General features: G+C 34.3%; 1 protein-coding gene across 1 annotated transcript in view; it reads left to right on the forward strand.

The window, feature by feature from the left end:
• The window catches only part of STAG1 (stromal antigen 1), a 423306-nt gene that overhangs the window by 234688 nt on the left and 164812 nt on the right, over positions 1-23806 (forward strand). Inside the window, exons 7-8 of the mRNA XM_032408640.1 lie at positions 10083-10287; positions 23371-23522. Coding sequence (XP_032264531.1) covers positions 10083-10287; positions 23371-23522 — 357 coding nt within the window. The remainder of the gene's footprint in view (positions 1-10082; positions 10288-23370; positions 23523-23806) is intronic.

Consider the following 23806-nt stretch of genomic DNA (forward strand, 5'->3'; position numbering starts at 1 on the left):
TGAGGTCACACAACTAGTAAATGATAAAGTCAGGAATGAAGCCCAGAACATCTAGCTCCTGAGTTCATACTCATAACCACTACCCTGTTTGCCTAGTATACAACTGCAAGTGTATAATCTGAAGTAGCTTGGAAAGAGTCACTCAGGTAACAGTTGTACTCTTTCCACTTGGTGGACACCTTCAGTCATGTAATAAATTTCTGGCTATTTTTATTACCAAATGTCTTACAGCTGACCAAACAAATCATGGAATTAAATTAGTATCTTTTTGAAAGGACCAGTTATATTCTATTGATATATTTTGAATCTTTTTGGGGTTAATCCATTCCATTATATTGTTTAAGACATCTACTCTCATTATGAGAGATGCTTAAATGAGATACTCATAAGCCAATAATAACATTTGTATCAATGGATACTGGCTTAAATCCCCATCTGATTTTGATTAGATATGATGAACTACATATTTAAGTTGTAATTAACACCCTGGTCGTTTCAAGATTTTTATTTTTCAGTTTTAAAATATATTTATAAAACATGATTTTATAGTGATATGAAATCACATTTATATTTGCTAATCATTATGAAGAGCTTTTAAATTAGCTAAAGTTAGGTATTCAGTATCTTTTATGGGTTTTTAGGTATAACTTTTTATTTTAACAACTGTCAAATGAACTATTAAGTCTTGTTTTTTTTTTTAAGATTTTATTTATTTGAGAGAGAGAGAGAGCAAGAGAGCACAAGCAGGGGGAGGGGCAAAAGGAGAGGGAGAAGCAGGCTCCCGGCTCAGGGAGCCTGCTGCAGGGCTCGATCCCAGGACCCCGGGATCATGACCTGTGCTGAAGGCAGCGTTTTAACCGACTGAGCCACCCAAGTGCCCTGAACTGTTTAGTCTTTCAGAATTATTTATACAGGATTTACTTTTGTGTTCATTCAGTAAACATTATTGGACACTTAATGTTTGTCTAACTTTTAGTTAGGAACTATATATTTAGAGATTAACAAGGTTATAGCTCTAGAAAATGATTTCATGTTCTAAATGGAGAAAGAGCTTTGTGAACTAATTGCACTAATACCTTGACAAGTTCAATAGTTGAGAAATACAAGACCCTGTGAGAACCCAAAGGGTGAGTTAATTATCTGAGATGTGAGAGCTTCACAAGTTACTTAGCCCTAAAACTAGGTTTTTAAAGATGAATAGAAGTTCACTGGAAAAACCAGGAAAGAGTTTATAGGGAAGACGGTGTTTAGGATTATAGGAGAAAACATTGAGGTACGAAGCTGAAGAAATTAGACTAATTGCATTTAATACTTAATAAATAAGCCATCTCCAAACCATTGTTGTCCTCCTAAGCATATTAGACAGTGTCCTAGATAAATGCTGGAGATACAGAGATAAGATAGGGGTTTGAAAAATACAACAGAATTTTTATAGCATTGACTTGTGGAATTTTTCTTTCCAAATGTATTTTTATATTATTTATTTAATTGGTGTATATATGCCAGTTGAATTTCCTGATACTTTAAGGCTGAGGTTTGTCAAATTGAAAGTTACCTTAGACTTAATTAGCAGAGGTCTGATAGTAAAGAGCATTTCCTCTTTAATTGCCTTATGGCAGTCAGCCAAAATAATCTATCTAATTAATCTTTATGGCTGTTTTTAACTTAAAAACAAAAGTTCAAACAACATATTTTATAATAAATTTTATTTAGCCCACTCAGAATTTTGTTTTGTAAAGATAACTCTTTCACTGGATCTTTCCAAGGATAAGGCATATCGTTTTCTTTGTTCCCTTGACACACGGTTCTTATGCATTCTGACTTTTTGAGGAAAAATAAAAATAACTCTTCCAGTCACTGTGATATAGAAATGCATAGATGTGATTTTACATCTTAAATGCTGACTATAACATTGTGATAATTTAGATAATGGTATTCCAGAAATTGGAATTTCTCCTAGTGATTTCAGGAACTTGGTATCCTCAAGGATGTAAATTTGGTAGTTTCAAATACTTTTTAATGTACTCATTTTTTAAAAAATTGTGTCATTTGATAGAACAAAAAATATATGTAATATATATATAAAGTATGTAAATCTGCCATCCCCAACTTAAGAACTGAAATATTACTGAAATACCTGTGTGTTCCTCCACTCTCCCATTCTAAGCCTTCTCCTGAGAGGTAATTAGTATCTTGAGTTTTGTAAACTTTTCTTTTTCTTATTGACAAATTATTTACCACTCTTAATGAAATGTTTGTGAAGATTCATGGGTGAGTAGGGACCAGACATTTGGTGGTACTCCACAACTTATTGATGCGATTTAGGGGAAAACATATTTAAAAGGACTGATTGGCAGTTCCATTGCTGCTTTGACTTTACATATTCTCCTCATTTCTGTTTGTGGCTAAGGAAACACAAATTGTCAAAAGTTATGATCGATTCAAGAGAAAACTTTAGGGATCATTTAGATATCCTTCCCATTATTTCTGACCCATATTGACAGTATCATTTTTGTGGTGATTCATTCATTTGATGAAGAAATAGTTGAGTGTCTGTTAAACATTTCAAGCATTGAGGACAAAGCACTGAATAAACCAACCAAAAATCCCTTCCCTCATGGAATTTACATTTTAGCTGGGAGAGAAAGCCAATGAATAAAATACATAGGCAAAATATTGTAGTATGATAAATGACAATAAATGCTATGTAGAAAAATAAAGCAGAGAAGGGGGAAGAGATTGGGAATGGAAGGATAATTTTAAATAGGATGGTCAGGAAAACCTCTCTGAGAATGTGACCTTGAGTAAACACTTGAAAGAGGGGATGGAGCAGCCATGCGTATATCTAGGGGAAGAGAAAATTTAAACTGCACAAATGGCCCTGAGATAGAAACATAACCTAGGGTATTAAACAACAAAGAAGCCAGTGTGGCTAAAGCACCCTGATTTATATATTGCATTTGATTGTTTTGTTGTCAGTACTTTTTCAAAATATAAAACACTTCCTCCACATTTTTTTCTTTGCATGACATTAACTTTTAGTTGACAACCTAGTCATCAAGTATCCCACATTTTTGTTTCTCTGACTTTTTTCTTCATGGTTATCATTTAGCTTGTTCCTAAATTTCCTGTATTTTGTAACTGAAAGTTAGGTCTAATGACTTCATTAGATTACATTTACACATTTTTCACAAGAAGATTTCATAGGTGGTGCAGTGTACTTCATATTGTGTCACAGTAGATAGTACATAATGGCAGGTTGTCTGTTTATTGGTGATACTGCAATTGATCACTTATAAGGTGATGACCATTGAACCTTTGACCAAGAACCTTTGGTCTCTTATGGGACGTAGTCATTAAGCATCCCTAAACAAAAGAGTTACGCCTCAAGAGAGTGAGGGGCAAACAGTTTTTTTTTGTTTCCTATTGTGAATAAACCCACCAGTAAATCAAACCAGAAACAAGTCATTTTTGTCCAGTAGTCGTCACTTCAGTAGATTTTATTTTTTCAGTATTTGAGTATACATCACATCTCTATTTTGTCCATCATCATCATAACTATCTTAGGTGCTCTCTGCATTCCCCCTTCATGTTTGGATCTGTTGCAGGGATAAGTCTCCTTGCTCCATTTCCTTCACCTTTACCTCTGATTATTCTCCGTGGTGGAACCAGAAATATTTTTTAAAGCTTACATCTGTTCATGATCCTACTTGCTCAGAATTTTTCAGTGGCCACCCATTGCCTCCAGAAAAAAGCTTGGCTTTATTATAATGAAGGCTTTATATAAAAAGAAGGTTCCCTGTGATCTGGCCCCATCTTTTGTCTTGGTTACCACCACAAAATCTGGTTTAGGTTGCCAAACTTAAAGCAGTTCTATATTCTCATTGTATCTTTGTTTTATAGGAATTTGCTAATCTTATTGCTTAGAATGCTGTTGACCCTATTTCTCCTGCCCAGTTGCCTCTGCAGAAAATTGACATTCCTTCCTAAGTAGTACTGTGTACCCTCATAACATTCCTGTCATTGTAGTTAATTTACTTGTTTATTTTTTATGTGTCCTTCTTTTCAACTAGAAGTTCTGTGGAGGATGGGGGAAACAGGAAGAAGTTGGCCAAAGAGTATAAACTTCCAATTATAAGATGAATAAGTTCTGAGGATCTAATGTACAGAATGGTGATTATAGTTAATAGTACTGTGTTATATATACGAAAATTGTTAAGAGAGTAGATCTTCAGTGCTCTCACCAAAAAATAAGAAATGGGTAATATAATATAATAGGATGTGTTAAGCTAATGCTCTGGTGTTAATCATTTTACAGTATATAAATGTATTAAATCAACTTCTTTTATACCTTAAACTTACATAGTATTATGTATCAATTAAATCTCAGTAAGTCTGGAAAAAAATAAAGTAGAAGTTCTTAGAAGAAGATTCTTGGTGTGCTCATCTTTGTATGCCAAGAACTAGTGCCTGGAGCATATTTATTGCTCAGTAAATACATGAGTAGATGAATGGTTGGGTGGATGGATACTTTCTCCAAATAAGTGTTTACAGATCTCTGTTTTAAGCAATAGTAGTATATATCCTTGGGTAAGTCTGTTGAAACTAGGTAGCCAAAAGCCAATGTTTCACAAAAAATAGGTGACATTTTTTTGTGACATTGTCCATCAGTTGAGTTAAACAATTCTCTTGGATTTACTCTTAAAGAGTATTTTATCTCTTTTGATATCTATAGTTTGTGACCAAATTGGGTTCCCAAATATCAAATGCTTAGGGATTATGCAGTTAGCCTTCCATCTCTGTCACCTGCATTAGCTCTGCCTTGCAGTGGACATCTCATAAGATAGTTGTTCTCATCTCAGAGGCTCTAAATTTTGTAGTTTTTGTTGCTGGCTCTTATCTCTGAACTGTGGTACCCTTTTCCTTTTATTCCTCCATCAATGTCCCCAAAACCTCTAAAGTAAATTTTTCCATTAGTTGCTTGTCAGTCTATTTGGGAATAGAACCCCAAAGTTCTTCCTTGGAAGAACAATCACTAGACACTCCTTCTGTCCCCCAAAGTTCCTGTGGTAAACCAGGTGAAGCTCCATTATAGAGTTCAGAATTCATGGACTTTGCAGTCCCAGAATCAGAACCCTGTAGCTCTGTGATCTAGGACAAGTTGTTAAGATCTTATTTCTCTCATCTTTATACACACTAGTAGTCACCACAGTATATAGATAATACAAAATTATGGATTTGAAAAGTGCATGCCATATAAATGCTGGTTATATTATCTTTACATGAAAATTTCTCCCCTTGTATTCATCTTTGGAGGTATTTGTAGAAATTTCTTTCTTACTGGATCTTTTTGGTTTGCTCTGTATTATCCTAGCAGATTTCTGCCTGATATTCTTCCCACCCTGAGCTCTGTCTGCCTTTCTATACCTGTTTGTTGGATATGGTTTACCTTTGCATTCGTTTATTCAATAAATTCCTTGTGCAAAGTATCATAGTAAGACTGCACTCACAGAATTTAAATATTAGTTGTGGATAAGCTCTTTAGGCTACTTGATTATTATCTTTATTTTATTATTATTATTTTCTTAGCTCTCCTAAAAAAAATTACTGCTTTGTGAAGGAAGTTCGTTTTCAATATCCCACTACCCTTCATTAACTAGACAGTTCTTTTCTCCCTCTCTCTCTCTCTTTTTTTTAAGATTTATTTATTAGAGAGAGAGAGAGCATGCACAAGCAGGAGGGGCAGAGGGAGAGAGAAGAGTTGGCTGCTTAACTGACTGCACCACCCAGGTGCTCCACTAGACAGTTTTTACATGACATGTATAAATGTGCCTAACAAGGACAGATTTATAACTGGTATTAGAGTAAAGCAAGAAACTGCCTTCTGAGGTAGATACAGGAGATACTTCTTTTTTAAAAGGGTTTTTTCCCTTTTGAAAAAAGATTTATTTATTTTAGAGAGAGAAAGTGTGCACACATGAGTATGAGCAGGGGGGAGGGGCAGAGGGAGAGTGAGAGAATCTCAGGCAACTCCCCGCTGATTGTGGAGCCCAAGGGGGGGGGGGGGGCTAGCTCTCAAGACCCTGAGATCATGACATGAGCCAAAATCAAGAGTTGGATGCTCAGCTGACTGAGCCACCCAGGCGCCCCCAAAAGGGTTTTTTTCTTTTAATCATAATATTTGCACATGGTACAAAAATTGGAAAGGATAAAATGGTATACATTGTTAGTTTAGTTAGGAATTGAGGTAGTTTTATGTTCTGTTGTTGATGTCATTGTCTTTAGTGAACCACAGTCTTCAGATTTCTTTAGTGGTGGGCTGCTGTTGCCTTATATGTAGGATACCCAGAGGGGTTTTCTCAGTGTTCATGCTGCACCCTCAGGTTTCAGCTCTCTCTGTTCTCCTGTGACACAGAATACTCCTACGCCATACTCCTGCCCCTCCTTCCGGTGGTAGACTGGTGTTGCTTATTGCCTGGTACTATAATGAGGGTATGGGGATTCTTTATTGTCCTAGTGCTAAGTCTTAAGCATGCCTTTTGTGCCTGGAGCTACTGAGGGACCTTCTTTTTCCTGGCCATTATGTCTGTGGCTGGCCTCAGGTGGAGTTCTCTGTCTCCCAATACTAGCAGATCTCTGTTTGATATTAGTATTAGGATTCAGGGTCCAGGACAGTGTTTTGTCTTATTCTCTCCCCCGGGTGGAGGATTTTTTCCTTCTGGCTACAGTGCGTCTTTGCCTGTGCTGTGGTGGTGACTCAGTTTGCTGACCTACCTCCATCAGATTAAGTGTTTTAATTTGCAGGGGACAAAAGTCTGGAGAAGTGAGCTGGGCTTCTTACCTTTCCCCTAGCAATTGAAGATCATCCCCTGCAGGTCTGCACCATCAAGAGAGGTGCTCTCTGTTCTGCTCTATCTCAGAATTTGCTTAAAATACCCAATTGAGGCCCGTGGAAAAGAGCTTTTTTTGAGTGAGTGCAAAGTCCTCGTTCTACCGAACCTAGCCCACACTTCATCTTTGACAGTTCATTAAAATTTTAAGTTCATTTCTTACCCACTTTTGTGGAGACCACCTTTTCCTCTTAGGCTCTACCACAGATGATATAGCTTATTTGTTTCATGTCTTCTTAGAGGGGCTTATTCTTTGGAATGATAGCTAATTCAGCTCAAGATGGGCTCAAGAAAAGTTTATCTTTTTTTCTATGGATTCAGCTTTTTCTCATTGTTGGTAGTCTTCTACATTCTAAATGGAAGCCAAACCCTATTGTTATGCTTTCAACTTGCTTTTAATGTTGTTGTTGTTTTTTTTTATACAAGAGTTGCTTTTATGTGGGTGAATCTGTTGGTCTTCTATGACTTCTGGTTTTTGTATTGTATTCAGTAAAAGACTTCCTCACCCTGAGAATATCCTCCCATGTTTTCTATTTCTTTTTTCCTGAATGTTTTTAAGTGTTTTGATTCATTAGGAATTAACTTTGGGGTAAGGTACAATCTAATTTTCTTTCTAATGAACCGCCAATTATCCCAAAATCATTCACTGAATAATTCATTTTCCCACTGCTTATAATTCTACTGTAATAGTAGGACTGAAATTGTCTGTGAGTAGCAGAAAATCTGCCCAACAGTGGCTTGAATTCACAGGAGTAAATTTGTCTTATGCAAAATAAATTTGGGAATAGACAAAACATGGTTGTTACTGCATCTCAGCAGAATGAAGACCTAGACTTTTTTTCATCCTTCTCTCATTTTTATCTGCATACTTGTCCCTTTGTAGTTGCAAAATCACTGTTGAACATCCACATGAGTTCTAGATCACTGAGAAAGGAAGGGACTAAAGAGGTCATACTTTCCTAGTCTGGCCATTTTAAAAGGCTTTTCCAGAAGGCCCATCTAGCAAGTTACATGTTTTTTCCTCAGATATTTCTTACACATTATTTTCCAGACTACTAAGGTATCTCCTGTCTTTAGTAGGACTGTTCTTTCCTTCAATTCATCAACTGAATTTTTTAATTATGAAAGAAAATATTAGATGTATTCAGCTCCATGTTCATTGCACATTACCCAAGATGTGGAAACAGCCTAAGTGTCTTATCAGTGGATGAGTGGATAAAGAAAATGTGGCATATATATATATATATATATATATATATATATATATATATGATACACACAACAGAGTATTATTCAGCCATTAAAACAGGAAGGAAGTCTTGCCATTATGACAACACTGATGGACCTTGATGGTATTATGCTAAGTGAAATAAGACAGAAAAGGACAAATACCATATGCTCTCACTTATATGGGGAATCAAAAAACCTAAAAATAAAGCAACAAAAAACCCCACTGAGCTCATAGATAGAACGGATTAGTGATTGCCAGTGGTAGGAGGTTTGGGGGCAGGCAAATGGGTCAAAAGGTACAAACTTCAGTTATAAAATATGTAAGTCATAGGGATATAATGTACAGCATGATGACTATAGTTAATCATGCTGTTTTGCATATTTGAAAGTTGCTGAGAGAGTGGCTCTTAAAAGTTTTCATTACAAGAAAAAGAATTTCTGTAACTGGTGACAGATGTTAATTAGATTCATTGTGGTGATCATTTCAGAGTATATACAAATACTGAATCATTATATTGTATACCTGAAACTAATACAATGTTATATGTGAATTATACCTCAAAAAATAAATCGGTAAATAAAATATTTTAGTTCCTTAGAGTTTTTTTATTTTGATTTGTTTTGTGCTACATTTGAATCTTCTGAAGTATATTTAGTTTTTTATTATTTACTTCTGAGTGCTTATTTTTCTGCCTTTCCTCTTGCTTGCTGTTGGCTTGTTTAGATGGGTTATTGAGATAAATTTTATTCTTTGTTGTTGTGGAGGAGCACTAAATGGCTGAATCTCACAGTTGGTATAAAGCAGGAGAAGCTCTACCCTAATGAGCTTTTATGATACAGAAGCAGCAGCAGCCTCTTGAGATACCTTTGAGAAGAAGCATCTCACCTTTCCACTCTTTTACCCTCTCCCGTCTACCCCTGACACTCCCAATCTCAAGGACTAGGAAGATTCAGCCAGCTGTTCCTTGCTCTTGGAGTTTTCTATTATTCTAAGTATTACACTAATTCTCTTTCCTGAGATACCAACACAGCCCAAGCCTTCCCTCTAGCAGCAGTTTGGTCTAGAAAAAGCAAACAGCCATAAATTGAGAATATTCAGATACCGTGTTCACAGAATTTCTCACTCTCTGCCCTGTGAATTTATATTTCTCCACCAAAATGTTTTAGGCTAGAGTAGGAAACCTCTAACTAATTGTGTTCAGTGTCATTTTCATGTTGTTGTTTTTTGTTTATTTAGTGTTTCATCTGTTGCATGTAACACCCAGTGCTCATTATTCAAGTGCCCTCTTTATTGCCCATCATCCCATTACCCCATTCAGTTTCATGTTTTAAACAAGATGACACAATCTGGTAATACCAAGAGCCCATATTAGATTTCTTTTCTTTGAAAAGTTAGTAAGTCTGCTCTATAAAAGAGAGTTAATAGAACATTTATAGTAAAATTGGAAGAAATAAGGTTGCAGTTTCAGATGCAAAAAAATTAGTTTTGGACTTCTTAATGAAATACTTTTGAAATTCTCAATTCTTAAAAATTGTATTTTAAAGAATTGAAAGACGCTATGTGGTACTGAAATCCTGATGACTTTGATCTGAATTCAATCACAAACATCCTTTCTAGTCTAAACTTCTTTAATTTTTTTTGTTTTTACTTCAAATTATCTCAGCTAGGACCCAAATATAACAACAACATGGGAACTATTTTTTTTGAATGTTGGCTTAGAATAATGAATTAAATACTTGTTCTGAATAACAGATTTGAGCACTTCATGAATTATTTAGTTGTGGAAGATCAAAACAAACAAACAGTAAATAGAAAGCTATCAGCGTACCTGTGTAAGTCACCTTCAATATCTGTCCACATCTACTTTTGAGAAGAAAATGTTCCTTTATAGATAGGAAAGAAAACTTTGATCAAATTGATATCATATGTCAAATTTAATATGTTCTTTTTATTCCTTTTAGGACAGTGGTGATTATCCCCTTACCATGCCTGGGCCTCAATGGAAAAAATTTCGTTCGAACTTTTGTGAATTTATTGGAGTCCTGATTCGACAGTGTCAGTATAGCATAATTTATGATGAGTATATGATGGACACAGTAATCTCCCTTTTGACTGGTTTGTCAGACTCCCAGGTCAGAGCTTTTAGGCATACAAGTACCCTTGCTGGTAAGTAACCAACATTTTATTTCTTTTTCATTTAGTTATGTTAAATATGTTCTATTGCTGTTTAAATGTATTTAGATTAAGTGTTAACTTAATTACTGTGCTCCTGAAAAAATACCATCCCTCCCCTCCCCCAAATTCATCTGAATGGCTTTTGTTATCTGTTTAGGTAAGATGTATGCCTATTTTGATTACTGGCATTTGATTGCCTTGAGAATGAAAATTGAAAATTTCTGGCAAATTTCAGTAAATCTCTCTCTCTCAACGTTTAATTATTTTAGTACATCATTATATTATAATCCAAGAAATTTTAGGAGTCCACTAGGCCATATTCTTTGGTAAACCCCAAAATTAGTAGTTGAAATTCCAAATTCATAGTATTTTTTTCACTTAATTACATTGCTTTTATTGCTCATTATTATTATACATAAGTATGTAAATGTTTATATATTTGAAACAATTCTACCTAATTGCAATTGCTATATAGCCAGCATTCTTCCTCTTCCTACTGCTGTAATAACCTGAATGTATCTAGATGTAATATCTCTGAAATCAGTTCATTTAGGGAGGCTAGCTGATCTGAAGAATTGATGGATTAGTTTTCACTCTTTCATTTTATAATTATCTAGAGAACTTCTCAGCCAAGTGCATTTATTTTTTTCTTGTTTCTCCATAACAAGGCAATTTCATTAATTTAGCAATTGTTCTATTTTCCCTCAACTACTTTAACTATGCTTACCTAAAATGACTGTTCTTTTTCATCTGTAATGTAGAGTGTGCACACGTGTGTGTACATGCACATGTGTGTAAATACTCCCAGATTACATCCTTTTTAGTAGCAGTAACTTTGTATTCATCTTACACATTACAATGACAAACACCAGATTTAATTTCATTAATTGCATTTCATCTTGCAATTTAAATTAAATTTCTCATTTATCAAATATATTTAAATCATTGGTTCTCAAACTTTTGCATGCACCAGAATCATCTATAGGGCTTATTGAAACAGATTGCATGGCCTTACCCCCAGAGTTTAACAGATTTTAGGTTATGCTGATGCTGATGCTTTGGGGAACATACATTGCAAACGCGTGGTTTAAAATCTTGTCATTTTCTGGCTTAATCTGTTGCTTAAAGCCAAAATGATAATATTACCTAGGGTCATCCATGTTTTTTTCCACTCCTCTTTTTTCATTTCCTTTTTTCCCCCCCTACTTAATGTAGTTGATCTATATTAGTGTCCATTATTCTCTTAGTTACATATCTATATGAAACACAGTTTATTTTCAAGAGTAACATTTTCCTTATTATTAGGAAAAGAGGAAGATCTACCCAATTTTATCTTTTTTAAAAAGGTAAAATAAAAATACAGTTTATTGCTGAAAAAATTTCTGTACAGAACAAACACCAAACAGTTTAAATTCTGTGTTTTTAGAGTATCTTCTTCCTCATTATTGGGAAGGAGAAGAGATCTTTTAAAAGGTACTGCAAATACACTATTTATTATTTTTAAATTATCTGATTATTACACATTTTTTCTTTCTAATTTCATGACTTTTAGTATCTTAATTTTAGTTTGCTTTTTTCTTTTTATATATTCCATTTAGTTTTGAACTTATTTTCCTCTATGTACAGTAATGCCCATTTAGCTGGTTGTCAGATGCATAGTAAATGCAGCAGTTTGAAATAACAGAACTTAAACATAAGATAGAAATTGCTTCTGAATAGCCAAACTTGCTCTCATAAAAAATTAATTTTTGTTTCATAAGACTAGGGGAGAAAGAGAAACAAGTGAATGGAAGGCAAATGTGAAATGCTCTCCTGCTGATAGAATTATGAAATAACAATTCATACCAAAAAGAAGAAAAAACATTTTGCTTACAATATCGAGAGAGAGAGAGAGAGCAATCTAGGGCTTCTCTGTTGGGGCAGGGTATTATTTATTTTTTAGGGTACTTCTCTTAAATCCAGAAATCTGTGTGCATTCTGTATAAAAGATTAAACATGTGCCACATACTCTAAGAACACAAGAGAAAGAATAATGTAGAAATAAGCAGAACAGTTTTACTTTTAAAATGTCTCAGTTTCCTGAAAAATGCACTTTAATTCATTTGCATTTGTCCTCCACTAGTAAATGAAGTATTACTGTATTTTACTGACCTCATAGTGTATTCTACTGACTTCATTTCCCCTCTCTTTTCCATTGGCCCATTTTCAGTGACTTTTATTATTGTATTGTTTTCCCTGTATTTATCCTTCTGGCAATCTATATATGCTAATTTTACATATACTTAAATATATTTTAATTATAGCTTTCCTCCTATTCCTTTTGAGTTGAGTTGCTTCCTCCTTCCAGTGCCTTTCTGCCTTTCTTTTCCTACAATTTACCTGTGATCATGATAGCTTTTTAAACTACTTGATAAATGCCATTTTGTTTTCGCTTTTGCTGTTTGTATATCATCATCTAGCCTATTTGAATTTGAAATTATTTTTAAAAATCAGGTATCAAGAAAAATGGAAGGAAATCAACATTTTTTATTCTGACTTTTTAAAAGTGGAAACTTATTTTTCAAGTCATTTTCAAATTTACTTCAAAATATTATTATAATTGCTATATGTCTGTATTCATGATCATATCTTCCAAGGCTCAGTTTCATAAAATGTGGGACTTACCAATCACCTACCCTTCAACAAAGCACAGATCTTGCTGAGCATTTTTAAGTCCAGATTGGATAATAATTATCCATATTTTCAAGGATTTTTTTTTTCTCATCTTTGTCCTCCTCTCTGTTTTTTTTTAATGGTATGTATGCAAGGGGTAGATTAAAAGATAATCATTTTTATTCACTTTGCAGGACGAGTCTTGGGGACTAGATAAAATGGGCAGGAACATTTAATCCTCTGCTTCAAAGACTATGTGCATGGACAGTTACAAGGCAGTTATGGCCAGATATGATTATCGGCTTTGGAATAAAATGCTCCTTCACATTGCTTATATCTTAGCTGAGAAGAGAGACAATCAGGTTAGTTGTTCTGTAGGGTACAGATGTGATGAGTTCCAGAGCTTCATAAGTCATCAGAGCGGTCTTATCAGTAGTACTTTTAATTGGTTTTCCAAATAACTCATTTTCTTATACAGTTATATAATGTATCCCTATTGTCAGTGTTTATGCATTGCATTTAATTGTGTACTTTTACCATATTTTTATTAAAAATTTTCATCATTCGGTAGTTCTTTAGGTCTGTTTATTCTACAGTTAACAGTAGTCTCATTTTTCCATTGGAGGTAAACTGTGTTTCCCCTTTTTTTGGAATTCTTTTTGTCATTAAATTGAAACAGACTGTTAGCTGTTATATCTTATATTTTCCTTACTTTTTTTCTGTTCCCTTAATTGGAATTTTAAAACGTACTCTCCCATTTGTTTGACCTAGTGTTTTACATTGTAGTATAATTTTCATTAACTAGTAATCTTTAGAATTAAATGCCCTTATTTCTATTCTAAATAGCTACCTCAGTTGGACATACTGCAAATATAATTTATATAAGTAACATTTTGTCATTATTTTGGTGTATTTAGAATTTGAGACTGAGCATATTTATTTATTCCCTAGTTCGATGAAATTTTCATGAGGAAATAGTCTCTTTTTTTCCCCAAGGTAAAATTAGATAGGATTCCCTTTGTTTTACCATTTTGTTGTTTGGTATTATGAAGATAATTCTACTCTCAAAGAGTCTATTTTTTAGATCTATAGTTAAATTGTATTTAGACGTTTGCTTTAAAAATGTATGCCAATACTTTACAGAGTGTTGATTTTGAATTTTTGTTAGATGGTAATTTGCAGGATAAGTAATGTTAATTTAACTTTTTTATTTTTTGCTGTTTTCTCACCTATATAATTTTCTATGATGTTACAAACAGGTTAATATTGACTACCACTCACTACTAAGGTGAAAATGCTAATTTGAACAAAGGGGGATTAAGAATACAAAATTTGTGTTAATAGTGTGGTGATTGATTCTAATTTTTGCTAAAGTGAATTCTGGGAAAATTAGAAAATGTGGTTAAGATCATCATATGACAGTAAAGTGGCCTCAGTATGCTGGGAGGCCGGTCTTCATCAGTAGTTAATAATAGGTCACTCTCAGACGCTTGAGGGAGTAAACTTTTCTTTATACCTTATTGTTTAACATTATCATGTTTACATATAGTTGATTTTATATTGACATATGATTCATTGTTGATTAACATTTCTAACCAAGTCAGAATCTCTGGACTTTTTTAGTGTAAGGAAAGATACTGTATATGAAATTGCTTTGTTCGCCAGTCATGGACTGAAAATCATTTTGCTTTAGTAAATTGACATCTTTTCTTTGGCTCTCAGTTGCTGAAACCATAAAATATCGTGGTTCAAAAAATGGGTTCTGTGCCAGACTGTGCGGATCCATATCCCTCACTGCCTTTTACTAGTTGTGTAACTTGGACAAATCCTTAATTTACCTGGCCTCATTTTCTTTACATGCAAAGTGAGGAAGATCATGACAGTTATCTCATTGAAAAGAGATTAGGAGAGCATGGACTAGTGCCTGACATTTAGTAAGCTGCTCCTGTTATTCTGTAATGACAAAAAGAGCTAATAGTGTTGGCAATGTTTCACTTCATCCTGTTTTTACTCGGAATATGTTGAACACCTACTCTTATTTTAGTAGTAAAAGATATTGCAAGTGGGGAAATAAGAAACAAATTACATCTTTCAAAAACTGCTATTAAGAAAACTAATAGCATGCGTTTTCATTTTACTTATTTTTTAGCTCATAGGTCCCAAATTCTGTTTATTAAATTCAATTAAGTATTTTATAACTCTGGACTACACAGAATATTTTTGGTTTCTGTGGTTAGGACTTGAAAAATTTAGGTCAGTCTGGCAAAAAGTAGACTATAAAGTAAATAATTTCTTCTTCATATTTTTTGTTTCTTTTTTAATTCTTCTAAAGTCTTACTTTCTCATTGCTTTATACTATTACTATTGCTTTTTTTTTCCTCTTTATCATTTTTGTTTTTCTTACCTCTCCTCTAGAGATGACACTTTCCAGTTTTCCAGGATTTGTATAGAGTAGACTTTAGGGTTCTCATGGGATTAATGCCCAATAATTACCAAATTCATGAGTGCCATTATATCTATAACATTACCCATAAAATACAGTAAACTTAAAAACGGAATTATGGGGGGTGCCTGGTGCTCAGTCGTTAAGCATCTGCCTTCGGCTCAGGTCATGATCCCAGGGTCCTGGGATCAAGCCCCACATCAGGCTCCCTGCTCCGCAGGAAGCCTGCTTCTTCCTCTCCCACTCCCCCTGCTTGTGTTCCCTCTCTCACAGTCTCTCTCTCTCTGTCAAATAAATAAAATCTTTTAAAAAATGCAATTATGTAAATTTGTAAATAATTTATTTCCAATATGTAAATGTAAGTATCAAAAGTAATATGTTAAGTTTTCTAGTTTAAAGAACCTTCGTTTTCTTAGATTTATCTCTTTCTTTATCAAGTATGAAAATTAGCTTTCTTTTGGGGGCCAGTCACTTTACAAACATTGCATATCTTTTATTCATTAGCTTGGTGACCTTAGACAAACAACTTCTGTGCCTCACTTTTCTCATCTGTATACTATTAATACTAATAGTCCCATCTCATAGGAATGTAAGGCTTAAATGAATTCATATTAAATGTTTAACATATATAAGTCACTCAGTAATTGTCTGATATTCTAACTACAATAGAATGACAAAGCTTACTTGGCTTAGTTTTAAAGAGGGCAGAGAAATTGAGAACATTTTTTTGTATATTTTTCATTAACATTTCCATGTTGTACATTTAAACATTTTCTGTGCATATAAAATTACTGTATAGAGTATTCAGAAAAGGAGAAAAGTACAAAAGTAAAAATTAGCCATAATTATACCACCTCATCATTGTGCCCAGAACATGTTGGTATTTCCTTTAAGTTGTTTCTCATATGCATATTTATGAGGATTTTTTGTTTTATTTTAAAACAAATAATAGGATCAGTTTTGTAGCATGCACTTTCTGTGCTTTTAATTATTTATGATCATGTCTGATGGGGCCGGTTCATTTTCTACAATCTAGATGCCCTTTAAATCATTTAGCTTTTTTACCATTGTTTGGATCCTTTGTCTTTTTTTGGAGTCCCTATCATCTTTTGCTTCCCTTCTTAATTTATTCTCTCCTTTTTGCTTAGCTTATTCTTTGATAAGGGGTTTTGGGGAAGTATGTATTTGAGACTTTACATGCCTGAAAATTATATTACATCCTCATGCTTAATTTTCTTCAAAGTTTTTCCTCTAGCTTCCAGTGTTTCTGTTGAGAAGTCCAGTGCTGTTTCAACTTCTGATTCTGATCCTGTTTCTTGTCTTTGGAAGCTTTTAAACTTTTCTCTTTATTCTTGGTGTTCTGAAATATCATGGTGATAATACCCTTATGTGTATGTATATTTTTTCCCATTCATTATGCTTGGCACTCTTTGTTGAATATCTGTTGCTTGGATGTTAATCTCTTGAGGTTTCTCATTTTCCAAATCTTTATTTTTTTAAAACACTGTTTCATGGATTTAATGTCTTCTCTTAATCTCTTTGATAATGTTAATTATTACTCTGAAGTTTTTTTCAGCTTCCTACTCTTCTCTTCTGATTCTCTGCTCTTACCACTCTCTTTCATGTTGGAAACTTTCCTCAAATATCTGTTTCTTGGTTCTCTACTCTTGCTAAGAGTGAGATACTAAAAAGGCAGTTACCAGAGAGGGAGGGTGTGTGTGTATGTGAGACGGAGAGAGGGAAAGAGAAAGAAGAGAACATGTTTGACAGGATGAGGCAGTGGCTCTGTCTTCTTTGATGAGCATCACTGTAGGACAGTCCTGTGTTCAGCTAGCATTTTCATTGTAGATTCTAAACTATTGGTATTGATAATTTTTTTCCCTGGGGAAGTTCAGCTTCTTTGCAGAAGGATCTTTCAATCTACTTAAGTTTAGTTGCTCTCTACCATTTGGGAGTTGGACAGGGTGAAACAGCATCTAGGGCAGTCTACACTTCACATATATCCCTCTTCTGTGTCTGATGATTCCAAATCTCTGGCTCATTTTATTGAGGGAATTAAACTTTCTGGACTTCCAAGATGGGTGTGTGGTGGAGAAATTGCTTGACTGTCTAAGTTGGAGTAGAGGCTTAGAGTTTTAATTATTTATTGTACAAACTTTGAAATAATACTCTTTTCAGAACTTACCTCCCTCCATCTTCTGTGGAACCTAGTGCTTGTAATTCCTGAACACTTCTGGGTTCTGCAGAGCAAATAGTTTTTTTATTTTTCTTTTAGGTACACATAGTTGTAATTCCTTTTTTGACCATTTGGTTTGATTTGTACACTCTGCTCATCCTTCTGCTTTCCATGTACATATATTAATATATTGTGGTTTGGGTTAACAAGTATTTTCTCAATTTATTGAAGATGAAATTTGAAATTTGTTTTCACTTTGTTATTTTGGTTGGGTTTTTAAGAGATAGAGGGATTGGTTAAATCTCTATCATTTTCGGGTACCTGGCTGGCTCATCATAATGTCTGGGCTTTAGATTTTTCTCACAAGTGGGCCTTTTGCCTAGCAATCCAATTAAAGTATTCTACTACATAGATATTCCTACTTTCTTACAAGGTTACTGTAACACCTCCTATTCTTTTTTTCACACTTAGCTGATTATTTTTGCTTGCTTAATAGAGACAACAGAGAATTCTTCAAGGATTAAACCTACTTATCTAGGTGCAGCTATACCCCTATACTCTACTTTTTCTCTTATTACAGTTACCTCTAAGGTTGGTCCTTGCCCTTGTGCAGTAGATCTGACCCCTGGTCTCCGCCTCAAGAGCTTTGCTCTTCAAATTGTTTTCTCTCTACTGACTTCAGTTTCCCCACTTTTATAAGATAATTCTTACCATTATACTAATATGCTGTGATAGCTTTTATCTTTTAGAAACATTCTCTGTTAGTTAAGGCACTCCAGAGACAGGGAGCCAATAGGAGATACACTTACTTACTGATACACACACAAATACATACCAAGTTATATCTTGTATATATGTATATACCAAGATATATTTGGGGAGAGGGAGTTATTTCGAGGAGTTGGCTCACACAATTGTGGGAGCTGGCAAATTTGAAATCTGTAGGGTAGAACGGCAGGCTAGAAACAGGCTGGAGTTGTACAGTCCTGAGGCAGAAATTGCTTCTCCAGGGAACCTCAGTATTTTGTTCTTGAGGTATTCAAGTGACTAGATGAAACCCACCACATTATTGAGGGTAATTTCCTTTGCTTAAAACCAACCGATCGTAGATGTTAACCATATCTACAAAATACCTTCACAGTAACACCTGGATTCGTGTTTGATGAAATAACTGGATACTATAGCCTAGCCAGGTTGACACATAAGACTGACCATTATATCCTCCCTTGTTTCCTCATGGCCTTCTAGCTACATTCCCTACATTTTCTTTACGGTAAATCGCAACTGTTTCTATTCACTGTCTTTACCTACTGTCCTCTTCTCTTTTAAACCCACTCCAGTCAGTTTTCTATTTTTGCCACATTACTGTCTCTGCTTTTGTATTCAGCAGTTACCTTCTTACTGTCCAAATCACTGGGAAGCTCCGAGATGTCATCTTTTCTCTCTCGATAGACATAGCTACTTCTTCCTTCTTGAATTACTATCTTCACTTGTTTTCTGGAATATACACTGTCATGGTGTATCTTAGAAAGCTAAACTGTAAATATTGAATTATCTCAGAACTCAACTTTTAGACCTTTTAATCTTTTCTGTCTTTATTCACTCCTTAGTGAATAAAGTGAAAACCAATTCCATAGTTTTATTATTTCTGTCAAAAAATAATGATAGTGGAAGAGGTAATATAGTCACATGATTTAAAATTCAAAATAAAAAACTGTATGGTAAAATGTCATTCTTCCATCCATGGCTCTCAACCATCAAATTCTCTTCCTTGAAGGCGACCAAAGTTGCTAGTCTCATATATTTTTTCCAAAGATTATGAGTATAATAGCATATACATATTCAGTGAGAGGCAGTATGATGTAGTGCTTAAGAACTTGGACAATGGAGCACGACTGCCTGTAATCAAATTCTGTCTCTGCCAAGTCTCTTAGCTGATCTGGGACTCAGTTTTCTTCTCTGTACAAAAGGAACAATTAAAATAAAATTACTTGATAAATTGTGAGGTATATGATGAGTAGGTATGTGTAAAGAGCTTAGAAGAGTGACTGGCACATAAAAATAAATAGCACATTCCTTTTTCCATAAATGATAGCATAATATACATACTGTCAGGCATCTTGCTTTTTTTTTTAATCAACAAATATCTTGGTGGGCTTTTCAGCACATAAATCATGCCTCCTTTTTTCTAATGGCTGAATAGTTATTCATTGGATGGATGTACTGTCTAGTTTTAAGGCTCTAAATAACAATGTCTTTGATGATGGCTTCCAAATGTATAGCTACTGGATATTTCCACTTAGATACCTAATAAGCACAAAGCTTTCTAATTACCCTTGCCTTTTCTTTTTGTCTTATTTCCTACATTATAACCTATCATGTTTTTTTTTTAGCTCTGCCTTCAGTATCTCTCTACCTATTGCGACCACTTTAATCTCAGCCAACATTGCTTTACTGAGCTGCTCAAAGCCAACAACTTGAGAATCATTGCAAACTTTTGGCAAAATATTTTCAGCTCTCAGTGTTCTTCTATTTGGTCTCCTTTCTTCCAGTTTTACTATAATCTGTTCGCAGTTTTAAATCTAAATCAGACTATTTCCCACTCACACCATATTTTCTAGTGGGTCTTACCTCATTTAGATTTAATTCCTGAGTTCTAACTATATCCTACTAGAACTCTTGTAACCTGGCCTCTTGATTTCTTCCTTAACCCTTATTTCCTGCCTCTACCTGTTTCTGTGCTTCAGCCACACTGAATCCCTTGCTCTTTTATGAGTTCCCTCCTCATAACAATTTATCTCATAACCTTTGTACTTTTTACTCCCTCTCCCTGGGACACTGTTCTGTCATATGATCACATGTTCATTCCCTCACTTAATGCTCATATGTGAGCTCTGCAGAGAGGCCTTCAAGCTGCCTGACTACCCTTTTTACTCTCTAACTTTTTTACTATGCTTTTAAAAAAATCATACTATATTTTTCTTTATAGATTTTTCATTAACTGACATACTTTTTTTCATTTGTATATTTATATTTGTTTATTGTCTGCTCCACACTAGAATGTAGTAATCATGAGGGTAGATACTCTGTCTCATTCCATTTTGTACTTCTAATATGTTAGAACAGTGCTAAGTACGTGTTGGATTGATAAATGACTGAGGAAGCACTAAATAAGTGTTTATTGAATTCTCTCTGACGAAAGACTAGTTTTTTTTTTCTTTTTCCAATAGCATTGACTTTTGTTCATTCATGTTTTTTTTCCCCAATAGCATTGAAAGACTAGTTTTTTAATTACCAATCTGTCACAACCTAATACTTTTGTGAAATGCAATAAAATGAAGTATATGTTTCTTAGTGTCATTTTAATATTAAAGTCAATAGACATAAGATCACTGTCAGATTGTTATAAAAATTTCTAAAAACTTACTTTCAGATTTGTACTGATAATAAACTGTTAACAGACTATTCGTGGTCAGCACCCATTTGCAGACCATATTATGGGTAGCACAGCACTAAACAGTTTAGCCATTCTGTTGCTGGCATTTAAAATTCGAACACTAAATTGAAGTATTTTTCTCTTCGGTAAACAAGGAGAAGCTACTTCAAAGCCAGTGGCACAGAATCCAGGCTGAATTCCTGTAGGATTATTAATTTATAAAATAGTTCCTTTAGTAATATCAGTAAAATTTAATTAGTGCTCCTCTGTGCAGGAAGGAGTCTTTTTCACTGGACTCAGACATCACAATCCCCATGTTATGTCTATGTCATTAAATTAGAAGTCTCTCTTCAGTAGGTGTTCATTTGCTAATGTGTTGGTATCTAAAATGAAAATTTCAGCTAAGTTTAAGTTTTATAGATCAATAAACATTTTATCTCAGTAAATAATGCTCTATCCTATCTAATACTTCTGTGAAAATTATTGATCACTTTGCATTTTTGTTTTAGTATGTTGATTTTTTATGTTTATATATCTAGGATGGGGGAGGGTCATTACACAATGGCAGTTGGAGTTTGGGATCTGGATTCACAAGGAGATATATATAGCTAAAAGTAAAAGTCTTTTAAAAAAAAAAAAAGATTTTTTTATTAGAGCGCGCGTACATGCGTGCACAAGTTGGGAGGAGGGGCAAAGGGAGAGGGAGAAGCAGACTTCCAGCTGAGCAGGGAGCCCAATGCAGGGCTTGATCTCAAGACCCCAAGATCATGACCTGAGCCAAAGGCAGGCACTTAACCGACTGAGCCACCCAGGTGCCCCAAAAGCAAAGGTCTTTAAATTGAAGAAAATCTGTGTCTTAGCTTCCACTAGTGAATTCTAGCCAGGCTTGGTATTAATTTTAATGCTTTCTGACTCCTTGATCTACAAGTCGTTTTGTTTTGGGGATCTAGAAGTATATACTGAATTAAGCTCCATTGGGTATGATTTTGTATACTCAGGGCAAACTCTGTTACACTATTATCCCTGACTTGGGCAGTGTGAATGCCCCATATCCCTCCTATCTTTGAGCTATTCTCCTTTTTTATATAGATTAATTTAAAAAGTACTTTTAGCTTTCATAGTATCATCAGATATCCTATTGACAATGTGTAAAATATTGTAAAATCACTAGCCTGTATTTTGAAACAGGAATATTTCTCAGTTTACTATATTGAGACACTGTATATTAGAAAAGAAATATTTTCGTTAAATATTTTTCTAAGTGGTCACTAACTTAAATACATTTGTTTACATCTTGTCTTATATTTTAGCTTAAGGGCAGTAATCACTATATGGAGTTGGCAAATGCAGATAGTTTCAGGTTGACAAATTGTGTGTGTGTACAGATAATAGATACAGGTAGTATTATGTATATTTGTATGTAATTAAAGGGAAATAGTGAAGTTTTAAGAGAAATGCATGCTCATATATAGTTACGGATATGTTTGCAGATAAATAGATCAGTATTCCAAAACACTGATTGGTTCATTTTTTATTAATGTACATTCATTCATATTTGCAGATAAATAACCTAGAAGAAAAAAAAAAGGAAGTTATTTTACCTGCACAAACTCTCTTATTCTTTTACCGATATTTTCTACACTATCACCATTTCAATAATGAAAATAAATATGAGTAGAGAAAAGTTTAAGGTTTGTGTCATACCTGTTTCTCAGATGACTTGAAATAGAAGTTTGAAAATATTTAAAGATTTGCAAATATAAGTGAACATTTAAAAGTACATTGACACTGTGGGGAAAATAGGTCAATCAGAAGTTCACAGGATACATTTTTAATTAATGAGTTTGGTAGGATCTGTATTTCAGGGTTTGGAGGTTATGCCATTTACTGAGGTGAGGAACAGCAGGCAGAGAACCATCTTTCTTGGGTAAAGATCATGAATTGATTGTAAACATCGAAGGCATCTTTGAAGTGTCTGAGTTAAAGATATTAAAGAAGCAATTGTGTATAGTGGTCAGAATAGAGTTCTGATAGGCTTGATTAGTATGCCCTCACTAAAGTATGCATACTTGAGGGTGGGGAAGAGGGGTTGTTAATCTTTCTTCTGATAGTTAGGATGAGGCAGTTTTTAAGTGGGAAATGTCAATGAACCAAGCTATAGGGACACTGAGGCACAGAAAATTATGTTGCAGCCAAAGATGATGACTTTATTTCTATAAAATAAGTTTCTTTTTTAATGTATGACTGAGTTGTAAACATAGAAACTGACTAGTTTCTTTCCTTCATCCGTTTCCATTATAAATTTGTAATCTTATGGATGAAGATCTGATTAATGGGTGAATACCATAATCTTCCTTTATTTCATAGCCATGAAGCTCATGACTGCATTGGTGAATGTTGCCTTAAACCTCAGTATTCATCAGGATAATACACAAAGACAGTATGAAGCTGAGAGAAATAAAATGATTGGAAAGAGAGCCAATGAAAGATTGGAGTTACTTCTTCAGAAACGCAAAGAGGTAAGTTTCATGTTTCGTATTCTCTGTAAAAAGATGTATGTGTATTTTTAAATTTATTTAAGTTAGATTATATGATCTCAAACTTTTCAAATTAACCTGGAACATTCAGCCAGTGATTATCTGAGTGCTGTCTGAGTGCTTTCTCCATGACTTCCATGTGTGTGTCTCTAAATTTCTCCTTTCTATAAAGACACCAGTCATACTGGATTTGGAGCCCACCCTATTCCAGAATGACCCTATCTTAACTAATTACATCTGCAGAAGAGAATCCTAAAACAATCCTC

The sequence above is a fragment of the Phoca vitulina genome, unplaced genomic scaffold (genome assembly GCF_004348235.1).
Source record: "Phoca vitulina isolate PV1807 unplaced genomic scaffold, GSC_HSeal_1.0 scaffold10, whole genome shotgun sequence".
NCBI lineage: Eukaryota > Metazoa > Chordata > Mammalia > Carnivora > Phocidae > Phoca > Phoca vitulina.